Source organism: Sturnus vulgaris, chromosome 29 (genome assembly GCF_052056855.1).
Source record: "Sturnus vulgaris isolate bStuVul1 chromosome 29, bStuVul1.hap1, whole genome shotgun sequence".
Lineage (NCBI taxonomy): Eukaryota > Metazoa > Chordata > Aves > Passeriformes > Sturnidae > Sturnus > Sturnus vulgaris.
In genome coordinates, this window is record NC_142271.1 from 4177980 (window position 1) to 4196575 (window position 18596).

Genomic DNA, 18596 nt, shown 5'->3' on the forward strand with positions numbered 1-18596 from the left:
ATTATTTTACTTAATTTAATTTAATTTAATTTTTTATTTTATTTTACTTTATTTTACTTTATTTTATTATTTTATTTCATATTTTATATTTTATTTTATTTTATTATTTTACTTTATTTTTATTTCATTTTTTATTTTCTTTTAATTTATTTTACTTTATTTTATTATTTTATTTTTTATTTTACTTTATTTTATTTTATTTTATTTTATATTTTATTTTATTTTATTATTTTACTCTATTTTACTTTATTTTATTTTATTTTATTTTATTTTATTATTTTATTTTTATTGCTGTTCTCATGCTCTTGGTTCCTTGGTTCTGCCGTGGCTATTAAAATTCCCGACAGCAGGTGTCAATGTTGCCTGCTCTTCTTCCAGAGATTTTCCAGGAGTCTTCCGGCAACATTTGGAGAAGAAAAGTGGTTGCAGGCCAGAGAGCTGAGTTGTTCCTCTTTGTTCAGTCACAAATCGAGATCTGAGGCGACGAGGAATTTTTTTAGTTTTTTTTTATAGAAATGGAGCACTTTGTCCTCGCCATGGGTAAAAACACCTGGATAAAGGCAGTTTGTTCCTGCAGGGTTTTAAAGCCCGTGGAAGACATGGAATCATGGAATCCCAGACTGGGGTGGCTTAGAAGGGACCTTAAAATTCATCCAGTGCCACCCCTGTCACTGTCCCCGGCTGCTCCAGCCTGGCCTTGGACACTTCCATGGATCCAGGAGCAGCCTCAGCTCCTCTGGGAATTCAATTCCGGGGTTTTCCCACCCTCACAGGGAAGAATTCCTCCCTAACATCCCACCTAACCCTCCCCTCCTTCATCCTCACACCGTTCCCCCTTTTCTTGTCCAAAGTCCCTCTCTCCAAGACACGACAGGTTTAAAATTAAATTATTAAATTATTAAATTATTAAACTCCTCCATCCCAAACCTCACCCACCCCTGCCAGGACACCCGGTGAGGCATTAATCCATTTATTTCCAGGCCCAGGAATCCCATTGCCTGCAGCAGAGCACCCTGGCACAGATGACCGTGTCCCTTTTGGCCATCTCAGATGTCCCATCCCGTCACCCCTGCGTGCCCATCCTTCCCTGGCTGCACTCACGGAGCTGCTGGAGCTGCTGGAGCTGCTGGAGCAGGGACAAGGAGGGGACAGGAATGCTGGCAGGGCTGGAATCTGCTCAGCTGCCTCAGGAGAGAGATCTGGGAGCTGGCCTGGCCCAAATTCCTTCTTCTTCTTCTTTCTCCAAACAGAACATTTGGGGTGGCTGCCATGAGATCCGTCCTGTGGGAGGCTCTGGATGAAGGCCCAGCATCATCACCCCAGGAGCAGCCCAGAATCCCAAAATCCCTGAGGCTGGAAAAGCCCTCCAGGACCATCGAGGCCAAGCTGTGCCCAATGCCCACCTTGTCACCAGCCCAGGAGTGCCCTGGACACCTCCAGGAGCTCCGTGGAGTTCCAGAAGCTCCAGGAGATCCTTGGACACCTCCAGGATTTCCTTGGACACCTCCAGGGGCTCCTTGGAGTTCCAGAAGCTCCAGGAGATCCTTGGACACCTCCAGGATTTCCTTGGACACCCCCAGAAGATCCTTGGACACCTCCAGGAGTTCCTTGGAGTTCCAGAAGCTCCAGGATTTCCTTGGACACCTCCAGGAGCTCCTTGGACACCCCCAGAAGATCCTTGGACACCTCCAGGAGTTCCTTGGACACCTCCAGGAGCTCCTTGGAGTTCCAGATGCTCCAGGATTTCCTTGGACACCTCCAGGAGTTCCTTGGACACCCCCAGAAGATCCTTGGACACCTCCAGGAGCTTCTTGGACACCTCCAGGAGCTCCTTGGAGTTCCAGAAGCTCCAGGATTTCCTTGGACACCTCCAGGATTTCCTTGGACGCTTCCAGAAGTTCCTTGGACACCTCCAGGATTTCCTTGGACACCTCCAGGATTTCCTTGGACGCTTCCAGAAGTTCCTTGGACACCTCCAGGATTTCCTTGGACACCTCCAGGATTTCCTTGGACACCTCCAGAAGATCCTTGGTCACCTCCAGGATTTCCTTGGACACCTCCAGGATTTCCTTGGACACCTCCAGAAGATCCTTGGACACCTCCAGGATTTCCTTGGACACCTCCAGGAGTTCCTTGGAGTTCCAGAAGCTTCAGAAGCTCCTTGGACACCTCCAGGATTTCCTTGGACGCTTCCAGAAGTTCCTTGGACACCTCCAGGATTTCCCTGGACACCTCCAGGGATGGGGATTCCAGCTCCACACGGTCTCTCCATGCACAGCAAACACCTGGCAGCTGCTCTGGCTCAGATTCATGGCCAGGAAATTTGAAAATTCTTCACATTCCGTCCTCTCAAAGGTGACAGGTCTTGGTCAGGACTCCCAGGGTCAGGAGATCCACGGAGTTCAGGCCATTCCTCGTGTTTGGGACAGCCGGGAGAGCTCCTCTCTCCCTCAGTGCCCGGTGATTTTAGCTCAATTTTCCGGCCGTTTCCCCAAAATCCCAGCTCCTCACTCCTCTGGCACCGCATTCTCTGCACAGCTCATGGAGGAATCTCCGGTGTTCAGACACCCGCCCTCCCTGCGCGGCTGCCGGGGGACATTCCTGCCTCCCTCATTCCCAGAAATGCCAGTTCTGACTCAGCCTCATTGCGAAACGCTGCGCCCATTCCCCCCCGCTGCTCCTCCGGGCTCATTTGCTCACCTCTTACTGCCGGGGGATGTTTTATTTGGATTTTTTTTTTTTTTCCATCAGGATTCCACTCGCTGCTTTATCCATTCCTCCCACCTTTCATCATTTCCCTTTTTCCCCGCGTGCTGAGCTGCTCTCACCGTGCTCTGTGAACAAACCCCAAGCCTCTCTGATGTCCTGAAACCATTTCTGACCCTCCAGCTCCCCAAATAACCCTGGCTCTGCTGCGCTGGCACCTCCCTGGCATTCCCGGGACGTGCTGGACTGGGGGGGGGGGGTTTAAGCTGGGCTTTGCAGCACTCAGGAGAGCTTTGTCACCAGTCTCTGTTTCCCCCCAGAGCCAGGGTTGATGCAAACACGGTTGAGGTGATTCTCGTGTTCGGGTTTGGGTGTTTCTTGTATTTTATCAGAAATTACAGAAAGTGGGGCAGCACCTTCAGCTCCTTGCTAGAAATGGGGGAAAAAAATGGCCCCAGCTGAGGCTGCTTCAAGGCCTTTTAAATCCAAACAAACCAATAAAAGTTTAACACCTCCATTATTGATCCTTTAACCCAATAATAGATTCTTAGAGTGACATTGACTGACCAACCAAAGGTCACTGCCTGAGTTCTGTGGAGAAAACTGAAAAAGAAGATGAACAAAGAGAAAGACACCACCCAAAATTCTCCATCCTGTCCCATACCCACCACTATTGTGTAAAAACCTCAAATTTAAAACCCATCACCCAGTGAAAACACACACATCTGACCCACTGCATATTTGTGATTTCTAACTCATCATTCATATTTACTAACTCATTATTCATATTTACTAACCCATTATTCATATTTACTAACTCATCATTCATATTTACTAACTCATCATTCATATTTACTAACTCATCATTCATATTTCCAAGCTTTCTCCAAGGTTCCAGCTCCAGAGCAGTGGTTTTTAGGGGGTCTGTGCCTGGAAGCACAGAAAGCTCCAAAAAATTCCAGATTCCTGAGATCCAACTCTGAATTCCAGGGAGCTCTGGGCTGCCCATCCTTCCACCCACCCCCAAATCAACCCTGATGTTGTTTCTCCTCTTTCCAGGCCTTCAGACAGATTCACAAATCCCTTCTCTGCATCTACAGGTGGGAAAAAAAACCCTCCAGAAATGCTGGATTTATATGAATGGGTGTTGTTTTGGCTCAGGAAATATCCCATGGATAATTGGAGCTTCGTTTCACTGGATTTTCCTTTATTTATTTTTTTTTTTTTTTTAATGGGCCTTATGTTGCATGAACTTATTTCATTTTTATATAGCCTGATCTCTTAAAAATGGGATTGATTAAAGCGTGTAATCTCCCAAAATCCATTTAGGATTGGTAACACATCTCCCAGGCTGAACTAAAATCAGCTTTTTATTGAAGGGTGGGGGGAAAAAAAAAAAATCAGCACGGGGCAGATCCTGAGCTGCTTCCAGCCAGGATTCCACCGTGGAATTCCAGGGTGGGCAGCTCCATGTCAGGATTCCACCCTGACAATTCCCATCACCTGCCAGGGAAGCTGCTGGGACAAACTGGGAGAACTGGGAGGGGTTAATCCATCCCCCAGCACAGGGTGGATGTGGGGACAACGCCCTGTGTTTCATCCCTGGGGGTTTTTTTTGGGTTTTTTTTTGGTTTTTTTTGGTTTTTTTGGAATTTTAGACCTCACCAGGACCTTGGAAACGCCTCGTGTGTCCCCCTGAACCCTCCTGAGGATGCTCTGCCCCATCCCAGCTCATCTAATTCCAGCTTAAAGCTGAGGCAACATCTGCCCATTCCTGATTAATCCCTGTTCCCCAGCTCCAGAACCATCTGGGCAGGGAAGGGGAGGGGGGATCAGCTTCCCATTAAACATTTACAGCAACATCGAGCCAACTGTTGCTCAGACAACCTGGCTGATCACACTTCAAAAAAAAAAAAAAAAAAAATCAGAAAAAAATAAAATAAAGGGGTTTAAAAAAAAAAAATCAGTGTGGATCATCACATCTCCCCAGCCCACATTCCCATCCACAAATTCCTGCTGTGTTAAAATAAAGGGTTTTTTTTAAAAATATAAATAATTTAATAACATTTTGGGCCCGGCTTGAGCAACCAAATAGCCTTTAAATAAAACATTCCTTGTTGGAGCAGGTGACCTTCAACCTCCCTGGGCTTAAAATAGCCCAGGAGTCAGGCTGAGCCCCCAGTTCAGCTTTCCTGAGCTGGGTTTAACGTGACCTTAATTTGGGGCAGGGACATTTTCTCTGTCCCCACGCTGTTTAAACCACTCGGCCTTGTTCAAAAATAACAAAAAAAATTTCCTTCCAAATCTTGCTGCAGGGGGGTTTATTTCCCACCCTTTTATCCCTTTCAGGGTTTGGTTGTTTTTTTTTTGGGGGGGGGCAGAATATCCCGTTCTGTCAGCAGGGCTGAGGTGAGCACAGTGGGGAGAGCTTCAAAATGTGAAAATGAAGGGATGAAGCCAGAAATTGGGAATATTTCCAGGGGGAAACTTGGGGGATTGTGGCTTTTGGGGATTTTATGGGGCCACGAAATTCCAATCCTGTGTCCAGTGTTGGGCCCCTCAAGGGGATGGAGCTGGAGAAGGATCTGGAAAGGATCCAGAGGCTCTCTGGATGAGATTTTCCTGTCCCAGGACCTTTGGGTCCTTTCCAACCCACTCTGGGATTCCTGGGCTCACCCAGAGCACATTCAGAAAAAAAAAAAAAAAAACAGAAAACCTGGAATATTGCAGGCAGGAGAGAAAACCTCAACAGTCTGAGGAATTGAAACGAATAAAACTGAAAAAACCTTGGAATATTTCAGGGGAGAGAAAACCCCATCAGGCTGAGGACCTGAAAGGAATAAAAGTGAAAAAACCCTGGAATAAAAGTGAAAAAACCCTGGAATAAAAGTGAAAAAACCCGGAAACAAAAGTGAAAAAACCCTGGAATATTGCAGGCAGGAGAGAAAATCCTGTCAGGCTGAGGAATTGAAAGGAATAAAACTGAAAAAACCCTGGAATAAAAGTGAAAAAACCCTGGAATAAATGTTAAAAAAACCTGGAATATTTCAGGCAGGAGATAAAACCCCGGCAGGCTGAGGAACTGAAAAGAATAAAAGTGAAAAAACCTTGGAATACAAGTGAAAAAACCCTGGAAAATTGCAGGCAGCAGAGAAAACCCCAACAGGCTGAGGAGTTGAAAGGAATAAAATTGAAAAAACCCTGGAATAAATGTGAAAAAAACCTGGAATAAAAGTGAAAAAAACCTGGAATAAAAGTGAAAAAACCCTGGAATATTTCAGGCAGCAGAGAAAACCCCATCAGGCCGAGGATTTGAAAGGAATAAAAGTGAAATTTCTCAAAGAAACTCCCAGGTTCCTGCAGCACTCCGGGCTGTGCTGGCAGCAGTGGGATTGGGGTGTGTGCATCCATTTGGGATCAGGGTTTGTGGGAGACACGGGATTGCCCTGGGATTTGGCTGAAATTCCAGATTTTCACTGCGGGGCCTCTGCTGGGGCTGCTCTGGGAACATCCAGAGAGGCTCCCAAGGTTTGGGAGGGAGTGGAAATGGGAATTTTTAGATAATAATTCTATTTCCCAATCCTTTATTTCACCCACAGGGAAGCGAACAGCCCCAGGTCCCATCCGTGACTGGGACACAGAACAGGACCTGTTTCCCCACTGACAATTCCCTGGGTTTTTATTTTATCTTATTTCTGGGGAAATTTCCCAATTTCCCTTTTTTATATCTGGGAAAGACCCAAATTCCCTGGACTGGATCTCCCCATTTCCAGGCTGGATCCATCCCCCTCTTCCAGACATTCCTGATGTTCCTCTCTCCTCTTCAATTTTCTTCTCCTTTATTTCACTCACAGGGAATTGAACAACCCTGGTCCCATCCATAACTGGGATATGGAACAGGACCTGTTTTCCCTTTTTTATTTATTTTAATTTATTTATTTATATTTTTTTTCTCTTTTTTTTTTTTTTTTTGGCTGAATTGCTGACAATTCCATATTTTCTGCCGGGAAAGACCCAAATTCCCTGGACTGGATCTCTGGATCTCTCCCACTCCATCCCCATTTCCAGGCTGGGTTCATCCCCCTCTTCCAGACATCCCTGATGTTCTTCTCTCCTATTTCCTGATCCTTTATTTCACCCACAGGGAATTGAACACCCCTGGTCCCATCCTTTACTGGGACAGAGAACAGGACCTGTTTTCCTTTTTTTATTTTTATTATTTTTATTTTTTTTTGGCTGAACTGCTGGCAATTCCCTATTTTATCTGGGAAAAACCCAAATTCCCTGGACTGGATCTCCCCATTTCCAGGCTGGATTTATCCCCCTCTTCCAGACATTCCTGATGTTCTTCTCTCCTATTTCCTGATCCTTTATTTCACCCACAGGGAATTGAACACCCCTGGTCCCATCCATAACTGAGATACGGAATAGGATCTCTTTTCCCCTTTTTTATTTATTTTTATTTATTTATTTATATTTTTTCTCTTTTTTTTTTTTTTTTTTGGCTGAATTGCTGACAATTCCATATTTTCTACCGGGAAAGACCCAAATTCCCTGGATTGGATCTCTGGATCTCTCCCACTCCATCCCCATTTCCAGGCTGGGTTCATCCCCCTCTTCCAGACATTCCTGATGTTCTTCTCTCCTATTTCCCCATCTTTGATTTCACCCACAGGGAATTGAACACCCCTGGTCCCATCCATAACTGGGACAGGGAACAGGACCTGTTTTCCTTGTTTAATTTTTTTTTTTTAATTTTTTTTTGGCTGAACTGCTGGCAATTCCCTATTTTATCTGGGAAAAACCCAAATTCCCTGGACTGGATCTCTCCCACTCCATCCCCATTTCCAGGCTGGCTTCACCCCCCTGTTCCTCTCCCTCATTCTGTTTTCAATCCCTACAATCCCGCAGCATCCCCCGTGCCATTCCCAGCTCTCCCAGGCTGTCCCGGAGCTGGAATTGTGCAGGATCTCCATCTTTGGAATCGTGGCTGCGCTCCAGGGCTCTCACGTCACTTGTTTGGGATCCTCCTGCTGCTCCCTCTGACGTCCGTGGGGCCACGTCAAGGGAAGCTCGGCCCTTTTTTGGGAGCAAAGGCTCCGGGATTTGGGATTTGGGAACAGCTGGGCTCTGTCAGGAATTCAGCACTCAGAGCTCCAGGGATAAACACTCCTTTTTTTTTTTTTTTTTTTTTTTTTTTTTTTTTTTTTTTTTTTTAATTTTTTTTAATTTTTTTTTTTTTAATTTTTTTTTTATTTTTTTCCCCCCTCTTCTCAGCACGATATTTTCTCTTTAGGAAGCGTTTCGCTGCTGAAATTCTTCAGCAGAGCGTTTTTGAAATTTGATTTTTTTTTTTTTTTTTCCCCCTCCCCTCATTCCGGCCTCTCCAAAGCAGCAAAGTGGAAAAAAATCCTTTGGCTCCCACAAAATTCGGGAGTTTCGAGTCCTGAGACTGAGCTGGAGCATTTTTGGGGGGGTTCAAAAAGTTTGTGGAGGAGGAAAGGAGAATTAGGGAATTTCAAATGCCTGGGAAAGGGGGATTTAAAAAAAAAAGAGGGATTAATAAAAAAGGTGATTAAAATAGGGGGATAAAAAAGGGAGGTAAAAAAGAAAGGGGAATTAAAAAAGGGGATATAAAGGGGGATAAAAAAATAAAAGGGGGTTAAAAAAGGAGATACAAAGGGGATAAAAAATGAAGGGGAGTTAAAATGGGGTAAAAAATAAAGGGGGTGAAAAATAAAGGGGGTGAAAAATAAAGGGGGATAAAAAATAAAGGGGGTGAAAAATAAAGGGGGTGAAAAATAAAGGGGGGTGAAAAATAAAGGGGGGTGAAAAATAAAGGGGGGTGAAAAATAAAGGGGGGTGAAAAATAAAGGGGGGTGAAAAATAAATGAGGATTAAAAAGGGATAAAAAAATAAATGGGAATAAAAAATAAATGGGAACAAAAAAGGAGGATAAAAATAAAGGGAGGTAAAAATAAAGGGGGATTAAAAAAGGGGTAGAAATTAAAGGGGTAAAAAAGGAGAGACAGGAAAAAAAAAAGGGGACAAAAAATGGAGAGTAAAATCAGAATATTTACACAAATACTTGGCAATATGAACACTTCAGAAGGCGCCTGTAAACCAGGCTGAAGTCAAAGGCTCACCTGACTCGTCCTCAGTTCCTGGGAAAAGCCAAAGCCGTGGCACAGCACTTTTCCCTGGCACACCCACCCTGAGCTGGCTGCAAAGTCCCTCCTTTGATGTGGCTGGAGGGGAGATAAGGGCGGGCCCTGCTCTTAAAAACGAAAAAAAAACAGCAGAAAATTAAAAAAAAAAAATCAGCGGGAAAAAAAAAAAAAAAAATCAGATTATAAAGGCTGAGATGGGACAGCTCCAGCTGAAGGACAGGGACACTGGGAGATGTTGCCTGGCTGGAAAAAAAAAAAAAAAAAAATCCCTTTATCCCAAAAGTGAGGATCACACCCAGGGTTTTCATCTTATCTGGGAACCTGCTGGGCAGGGCAGGGAGCAGAGTGGGGCCAGCAGGAGCCTCTCACCTTGAGCCAGGTGTGCTCAGAGGTTTGGTTTTGTTGTTTTTTTTTTTTTTTTTTATCCCTTTGCATAGCCCAAGTGTCATCAGGGGTAATTAAGGTAATTATGTCGAATTTGAGCAGCCCACAGAGTAATTGGGGGCAATTTTTAGCATCCCCAGGGGCATTTGGAGAGGTCGAGATGGCTCTGCTGATGATTTTCCTGCTCGAGGCCTCAGCTCAGGTGTGGCTCAGGTGACACCTTTGAAAGGGGACGTTGTTGTTGTGCTGCTGCTGGGATAGGGCTGGACTCCAAAAATTCCAATTAAAAAAAAAAAAAAAAAGGGGGGGGGTTTAAATCTTTTTTTTTTCCACCTCTGAAGCAAATTAAACCTGAGGAATGAGTGGGAAAGATCCAGGCTCAGGTGGGACACGCCAGGGAAGGGCTGGACCCTGGACTGGGGACAACCTGAAACTCAATTTGTTCTCCCTCCCTCGCTTTGGATGAGAAATTCCAGCCTGGATCTCCCTAAAAAAATGGGAAAAAAACCTCCTTGAAGTGTTCTGTGTGCAGCAGAAGGATCTGCACGTGTGGGAATTTCTGTTTTGGGGATGGTCGGGACAAACTCAGGTGCTCTCCGTGTTCTGTCTTGATTTTTGCAGTTTATTTTGTAGGGTTTGGGTTTATATGAGGCCCTGCTGGAACTGCAGCCACAGCTCAGAGAAGGACAGAGAGAGAGGGACAGAGCAAGAGTGAGAGGAGAGAGTAAAAGAGAGAGATTTTCCCCTTTACAATACATTAAATCTTTTTTTAATGTTGAATATTTTAATTTCCACTAACCAATCTAATACAAGATACAAATTCTCGAACATTTGCATGCAACCTATAGGAATCACTGTATCACCGTGTTTTACTGCTTTTTTTTTTTAATTTTAAAATTTTATCTGGGACCCTTCCTGCCATGCCTAGGGAGGATGTCTGTTTGATTTTGGGTATTCTCAGCATCCAACATTCTCTAACCAAAGGAGCCTTCAGGCATTCAGTTGCTTTCAGCCACACAGTCAAAAATTGCTCTCATTTCTATTTCATTTATATTTTCCATATTCTCAGTCTTTTGCTAGGCACTCATATTTATAAGGTTTCCCAAATTCATCCTTCCCAACATGCACATCCCTCCCTTGGGAGTCAAAAGGCAGCTCCCTGTTGGTTTTTTTTTGTTTTTTTTTCCCAGCTTTTTCCAGGTTTCTCCAGGATATTTTGTGCCTTCCCTGCCCTGAGGAGCGACCTGTGCTCAGCAGCAAAATTCAGATTCTCAGCCCAGCTCTAAATCTGGAGCCTCACCCAGAGAAACCTGAGCCCCACAGAACGTCAGCACCTGACCCAGAGTCACCTGAGCACCGGGAAGGGCAAAATCCCCGGGGTGGCTTGGGAAAAATTCCATCAGGAGGGAGGAAAAACCTTCCTGGTTGTGCTTGGAGAATGAGGAATTAAAGGGGACCCAGCTCTGGGGTGAGGAAATTGTGAGTGTCACCTTCTGCTCCACATCCAGGAAAAAAAATCAGGGAATTTCATGGCTTCTAAAATCCAAAAATCCCTGTGGTTTTACTCTGGCTGTGCTTGGAGCCAAAGGAAAAAAGAGAATTCAGCTCTGGGGTGAGGAAATTCTGAGTGTCACCTTCTGCTCCACATCCAGGGAAAAAAATCAGGGAATTTCATGGCTTTGGGAGCTTCTAAAATCCAAAAATCCCTGTGGTTTTATTCTGGCTGTGTTTGGAGCAGAGGGAAAAAAAGAGAATTCAGCTCTGGGGTGAGGAAATTGTGAGTGTCACCTTCTGCTCCACATCCAGGAAAAAAAATCAGGGAATTTCATGGCTTCTAAAATCCTTTAAATCCCTGTGGTTTTTTTTCTACCCTCTCTGCCCTACCCCCAAAACACCAGCACAAAGGGAAATTTGGGGTTGTTTTTTCCTCATTCCCTGCATTTCAGGCCTTGCTGTGGATCAGCAGGAGCAATTCCCATCCCCAGTTTTTTTTCTCTGCCACAACTTTCCTTAAATTGAAGCCTCCCCTCTCACAGAGGGGCAAGAAAAGCCTCAAACAGGAGGAGATTTGAGGAGCTGGAATTCCTGACACTTGGAGCACAACGATAGAAAGACGAGGGGGGGTAAAAAAAAAAAAATTTAAAAATCCAATTTATGGCTGAGAAACGTGGCCAGAGGCCAAGGAAAACCTTCCTGGGCTCTGGGTCCAGCAGGGTGAGGGGCTGGGAGATATTTTTAGATTTTTTGTTTGTTTGTTTGTTTGTTTGTTTTTTTGGGGGTTTTTTTGTGTGGTTTGGTTTGGTTTTTTGGGTTTTTTTTGTTTGTTTTTGGTTTTTTGTTTGGTTTTTTTTTTTTTTTTTTTTGCTTTTTAAATTTTTTGTTTGTTTGTTTGTTTTTGTTTTTTTTTTTTATTGCTCCAGAGGCCTTTGCTTGGTTGAGCCCTTTGAGAGCTGCTCAGGAGCTCTGAGGATGAGGAGGATGAGGAGGATGAGGAGGATGAGGATGAGGAGGATGAGGAGGATGAGGAGGGAGTGGGAACTGGAATTTGAGACCCTCTCAAGCTCTGTTTGCTCTTCCAAGGGCACGGATTTGGTTATTTCAGGAAGGGCTGCGGGCACAGAGGGAAAGAAAAACCTTGGAGAAATTTTGGAAAGATTTTCCCATCTCCAGTGTCCCTGATCCCAACTGGACCAGCAGGGGATCAGAGGGAACCAGGCTGTGTTTTCCCATAGTTTGTTGTTGCTCCAGGAAAGAAAAAAAAAAATGGATTTTTCCCCCTCCCTGGGCAATGTTTGGCCTTGCCAGGCTCAGCCTCTTCCCAGCAGCCACATCCCCTCCTTGGAAATTCGCTTTTCCAGCTTCCCAGAGTGGGAAATAAAATTCCAAATACCTGGGGAAATGGAGGATGGCTGAATTTCGGAGCTGGGGCAGCCCTGGTGGAGCGAGTTTTCCAAGGAAAATTGGAGGAATGTGGTTGGGATAAGGGATTCCAACCTCAGGATGGAAAAAATGATCCCCAGAGCCTCGGAAATGCTGAAACTCAAACAGGGAGCCCCTCCTGGGAGGGATCCCCGTGGCTCTGAGCCAAAATTTGGGCTCCAAATGTGATCCAAATCCAGGTTTTTGAGTAAATGGACCCCAGAGTTCTGAGTAAATGAACCCCAGGTTTTTGAGTAAATGAATCCCACATTTCTGAGTAAATGAACCACAAATTTTTGAGCAAATGACACCAAGATTTTTCAGTAAATGAACCCCAAATTTTTGAGTAAATGACACTCAGATTTTCAGTGAATTAACCCCAGATTGATTTTTGAGTAAATGAGCCCCAGATTTTTAAATGACACCCAGATTTTTGAGTAAATGAACCCCAAATTTTTGAATAAATGAGACTGAGATGTTTGAATAAAAGAACCCCGGATTTTTGAGTAAATGAACCCCACATATCTGAATCAATGAGCCCCAGATTTCTGAATAAATGACACCCAGATTTTTGAGTAAATGAATCCCAGATTTTTGAGTAAATGAATCCCAGGTTTTTGAGTAAATGAATCCCAGGTTTTTGAATAAATGAACCCCAGATTTTTGAATAAATGAGCCCAAGATTTTTGAATAAATGGCACTCAGATTTCTGGGTAAATGATCCCCAGATTGATTTTTGAGTAAATTACACCTTCTTTAACAACTTCCCAAAACCCACCCAGCTCCAGCTCCACATTCCTGCTGTGGCCTCCTGGATTTTCTGGAGTGACAGAACTTTCCAGGGGGATTTTGGGGGAGAAAAAAAAAAATCACATTTAGCTTTCTCAGCAGAGCTGGGGCCTCCATCCTCACGGGAATCCTCAGGAAAAAAGCGGCCATTTTTCCATCTGGGGGTGTCCTGTTGGCCTGGTGTTGTTCAGGTCATGGTGATAAAATTTAAATTTCCCCCCTGGTTGGTGGTTTTGTCTTCTCCACGATTTCCCTACCTGGGAGTATCATTTTTAGTCTCAAATGTTGTCTTGGTTCGTTGTTTTTTTTTTTTTTTAGGGGATTTTGTTACCAAGCGTGTCCCATGAGCACTTGCTGTTCCCCTAATTTGCATGGCGCCATTTTGGGAGGGTTAATGGAGATGGGCATGGGTGAGAGAGAGCGCTGGGACAGGGACAGCAGGAACAGCAACAATTTACAGCATTAACGACCAGGAATATTAAAAATTTACAACATTAACAACCAGGAATATCAACAATTTACAGCATTAACAACCAGGAATATTAAAAATTTACAACCTTGACAACAGCCAGGAACATCAACAATTTACAGCATTAACAACAATCAGGAATATCAACAATTTACAGCATTAACAACAGCCAGGAATATTAAAAATTTACAGCATTAACAGCCAGGAATATCAACAATTTACAACATTAACAACAATCAGGAATATCAAAAATTTACAGAATTAACAACAACCAGGAATATCAACAATTTACAGAATTAACAACAACCAGGAGTATTAACAATTTACAAAGACAACATTAACAACAACCAGAAATATGAACAATTTACAATGACCTACAGCATTAACAACAACCAGGAATATCAACAATTTACAGAGACAACATTAACAACAAATAATGAATACAAACATCAACAATTATGGTCAACTACTGGGACAGGGTAAGGGACAACCAAGAATATGAACAATTTACAAAGACAAAATTAACAACAACCAAGAATATGAACAATTTACAAAGGCCTACAACATTAACAACCAGGAATATTAACAATTTACAAAGGCCTACAACATTAGCAACAACCAGGAATATTAACAATTTTCAATGACCTACAGCATTGACAACAACCAGGAATATCAACAATTTACAACATTGACAACAACCAAGAATATGAACAATTTCCAAAGACAACATTAACCACAACCAGGAATATGAACAATTTACACCTAAATCATTTATAACAAATAATCAAACATCAACAATTGCAGTCGACAAGGCAGACACACATGAACACAAAACAACCACGGTGGGTGCATTGTAAATTAAAAAATAAAACAACCAAAAAAACCCCTGTGTTTGGGAATTCATTCCCCCACACCGTGGATTTTTTTTTTTTTTTTTTTTTTCCAAAGCTCTGGAAGGTGAATCCGTGTGGTTCCATCACCCCAACCCCGCGGCTTTGCCGGGGAAGGGCGAGGATTCCTCGGGAAGAGCTCGCGGAGGGAGCCAGGAGGGATCTCCTGAAGCAGGGATGGGTTTGGGAAGAGGCAGCAGCCGGATCTAAGCCAGGCCTGGGTGTTCCCAGCCTCATCTCCGTGCCCGAATTGCTGCTCGTGGAGCCCAGGCTGGCTCTGGGAAGCCTCTCTCATATTTTGTGGGTGTAGCCTGAGAAGAATCCCCGGGAGCTTCTCCCAGTGTCCCTTCCCTGCCACGCCAGAGCCTGGAGCAGCCCCAGGATAAAAACCCATCGTGGATTTGGGGGCATGGATGGGGCACAGCCTTGGATTATTCCCCACGGCCTCAGCTCTTCAGTTTGAAATCAAATAATTTTTTTTTTTTTTTTTTTTTGGGCAAAATCCCACAAAATCGGCCAAAGCAGCGTCTTCCACCTGCCATCCCAGCATGTTTAGGCAAAGGGGAATGAGAATTTTTTTTTCCCTTAGAAATTGGAAAATTAGGAATTTAGGAAAAGCTGAGCTGCTGGGTGGCTTTGCATGGGTTACAGAGCCATAAAAAGAAGATTTGGGGTGGATCAGGCTGAAACGGTGCTGATTATGGATCAAATCTGTGAAATATTGTGGATCAAATCTTTGAAATATTGTGGATCTAATTTGCAAAGTTTTATGGATCAGATTTGTCAAATGTTATGGATCAAATCTGTAAAATATTATAGATCATATTTGCAAAGTAATATGGATCAAATCTGTGAAATATTATGGATCAAATATTTGAAATATTATGGATTAAATTTGCAAAGTATTATGGATCAAATCTGTGAAATATTATGGATCAAATCTGAAATATTATGGATCAAATTTGCAAAGCACATCTGGATTTAGGTTATTTTTTTAAATCAAAGAAGAAATAGTGAAGAGTGCCCCAAACAAAGAGAAAAAGCCATTCCAGATACCCCAAAGAGCAAAGCCAGGCACAGCTCTGAGCTGAGCCACATCAATCCTTCCCGAGGAGCTGCTCCACCACTAAAAATAAAATTAAAAATATTAGACCAATAAAACTTCTATTTATAACTAATAGAGCTAGATAAATAGAATAATCTAATCTAATATTAGATAAAAATATAGAAAGAAATTTGGTAAAGAGGGATGGGCAGGGAATGGGAGCATTAAATATTAAATATTAAATATTTCAGGAAGAAAATGAAGTGGAGTAAGAAAGGGGCTGGTGGGCAGGGAAAGGGAGAATCCAGCTGGACACATCCAGGAAATCCAGATGTGCAGGGAATGAGGTTTGGACTCAGCCCTGGATGAGTTGTTTGCCATAAAAATGGGTCAGTTTGCCACGAACTGGCCCAAATCTGGAATCTTATCAGCACCTGCTCCACCTGGCACTGCCTTCATCCCTCCAGCCTCGAGGGAAAGCACAGAATATCCCCCCCCCCCAAAAAAAAAAAAAAAAAAAAATCCCATATGGACACCGTGAATCCCACAAAAACCCCACAGGGCTGTGGAGCAGCTCAGGTTTGTGCTGCCTCAATTAAAAAAAAAAATTAAAAAAAAAATCCCTTTAATCTGTGAGCGTCTCCTGCTCTCCTCCTCCAAAACAAGGAGGATAAATTGCTTTTCAGAACCTTTTAAAAAACACATTCAAGCCCAGCCGTGGCTCTGAGCAGGGTCAGGAAATTCCTTTCCCAGCTGCTGCAGCCTTTGGTGCTCTTGGCCTTGTTTTTGTGTCAAGGATTGGGGTTGCCATGGAGCTGCACCACACGTTCCCCTCTCTTCGTGCTCCCCAAGCAAAGAAACAGGCAAAAAAAAAAAAATAAATAAAATAGAAAAAAAAAAAAAAAGCAGATTTTGGGCAAAGCGCTGCCTTGGCAGCTCGCACCTTAAAAAAAAAAAAAAATAAAAATAATAAATTCCTGTCTTGTGGTTTCGGCCAAAGAGGTTTGGTGGTTTTTTTTCTTTTTTTTTTTTTTTTTTTTTAACTTCTCGTTTCTAAGAAAAGAAAAACCCCTTTTTCGTAGCTGCGTGTCAGCAGGGAAAGGGGCAATCCTTCAATCCATCCTGCCTTAGAAGGAAAAGGTGTGAAAGGGGAAAAAAATTCAGGGAAAATTCAGGAATTCCGCCGGGAATTCTCTCCTCTTATCCCACCAGATCGTTTTCCCAGTTTGGAACCAGGACGTGGCATTTCCCAGGCTGAGTTTTCTCCATTCTGAACCCCCCCCACCCGAATTCCTCCCGGATTCCTGCCCTGCCTGTCCCACACAAGGACTTTGTGCCCCGGCCAGCGGTGGCTTCACCTGCGCCCAGGTGTGCAGGGCGGGGAGAGGCTGTTTTGACTGGAGTCACTGTTTATCCTGGGAGTTTCCAGAGGGGGGAAAAAGAGCAAGGCCTGGCCACACCCCGATAAGGAGGAATTAAACCAGGGGCAATTTTTGCCCGTGCCCAGCTGTGCCCCCCACGTGCTGTTTACCCTGGGCTGGGGGTGATTTGATCACCCACGACACCGAGTTTGGGGTGGGGCAGCACCAGGGCACGTCTCACCCCCGTGCCTGCTCTGTTCCCAAGGCTCTGGAGTGCTTTTATCTCCTAAACCAACACGGTTTTCCATTTTTTTTAAATTTTTTTTTATTTTTTTTTAAATTTTTTTCCTCCAGGTTTTCCAGCTGCCAGCTTTCCCGTGCCAACAGCTCTGCTGGATGTCCCCTCTGTCCCCCTGCCACAAGGCGGAGGGAGGATGTGGAAAAAAGAACAATGAACCGAGCTCAAAGAACAGGAAACCATCTCTGAGCTCATCTCCACACCTTCCCCGCCGAGGCAGCTTCGGGAGGAACCCAAAGCTGAGGCTTCCTCTCCGAAAATGTCGAGCTCTCACCAAATTCTTCTTGCCCAACAAGACGTCAGCAGGAAGCTGAGAGCGAGGAGAAAAAAAAAAAAAAAAAAACCCCGAGCTCCCTGGGAAGGAAAACAAACCCTTTTGGGGTTTGGGGAGAGTGAAGAAAAAGCAAAGTTTGCTTCCTAAAATACTGCAGAGCAGATGGGATAATGGCAGTGGGTCGGACAGGTTGTTTTCTCATAAGGGAATGGAGGGAGGAATTTTTTTTTTTCTAGTCCAAAAATCTCCTGTGTGGAAATCCAGCCCCCAGCCACACAAATCCAGTCAGGAGCCCTGGGGAATATTTAAAGCTCTTTTTTTTTTTTTTTTTTTTTTTTTTTTTTAAATAGGATGAGGGAAGCTGCCTGGACATGCCCCAAATGTGTCCTGGCATGTCCTGGCCACACATCCCCAATCCCAGGGGGGATTTACAGGCGACAAACAAAGCGTGGGTTTGACAAAAACCTCCAAAATCTGGAGGAGCAGAGCTGGGGGATGATAAAATCCTGGAATTCTCTGGGATCCAGACGTGCCACGGGACACAGAGCAGTGCCAGGCCTGGGCTGGTGTCCCTGTGCCACCTTTCCCCCTCCAAACCCTCACCTGGGACCCCCAAAATTCCACCTGGATCCCCCAAAATTCACCCTAAAACCTTGCTTGGATTGCCTAAAATCCCCCAAATTCACCCCAGAATCCCTCAAATCTCCCTCAAATCCCACCCAGATGCCCCAAAATCTCACTAATTCACCCCAAAATCTCACTAATTCACCCCAAAATTCCACCTGGGACCCGCAAAATTCTCCAAATTCACCCCAAAATTCCACCTGGGACCCCCAAAATTTTCCCCCAAATTCCCACCTTGGCTTGGATCCCCTAAAATTCACCCTAAACACACGGTTCCCTCATTTCACAACCCCCATTTTCTTTCTTTTTTTTTTTTTTTTTTTTTTTTTTTTTTTTTTTTTGAAAGGCCTAAATGTAGGCTGGGCTTTAAAGCCTGCCTTGTTGTTTACCCTGTTGTTGGGGTCACACCCGGGTTACCAATTACGGCTGGGATTAAACATTTTAAACCCGGCTTACCCCTGGGTTGTTTTTTTTTTTTTTTTTTTTTCCCCCCCCCTTTAAATTCCCACTGATTGTGCTTAACTGGTGTCACCAACCTGGTGGCTTCTGCCACTGCCAGCACAGTTGTCCCTCCTCAGGCACAGCCACATAATGAGATTTAAGCCAGGCCAATACATCCATTAATTTTACAGTTCTGAACAGTTCCCAGCCATTTTTTTCCCTCCCC

At 44.1% G+C, this 18596-nt stretch overlaps 1 protein-coding gene across 1 annotated transcript; it reads right to left on the bottom strand.

The window, feature by feature from the left end:
* Positions 1-488: 488 nt before the first annotated feature.
* On the bottom strand, positions 489-2312 carry LOC148220937 (uncharacterized). The gene is made up of 3 exons (XM_088180205.1): positions 2262-2312; positions 1404-2132; positions 489-1281 (listed from the first exon to the last, which is right to left on the bottom strand). The coding sequence occupies exons 1-3, from the start codon at positions 2310-2312 to the stop codon at positions 907-909; spliced, it is 1155 nt and encodes a 384-aa protein (XP_088036331.1). The 3' UTR covers positions 489-906.
* Between the last annotated feature and the right edge of the window lie 16284 nt (positions 2313-18596).

Coding starts and splice junctions, on each gene's coding strand:
- LOC148220937 (XM_088180205.1), bottom strand. CDS start 2,312: ATGAATCTGAGCCAGAGCAGCTGCCAGGTGTTTGCTGTGCATGGAGAG. Junction 2,133..2,261: donor TTGCTGTGCATGGAGAGACC/GTGTGGAGCTGG, acceptor TGGAACTCCAAG/GAACTCCTGGAGGTGTCCAA. Junction 1,282..1,403: donor ACTCCTGGGCTGGTGACAAG/GTGGGCATTGGG, acceptor AGCCTCCCACAG/GACGGATCTCATGGCAGCCA.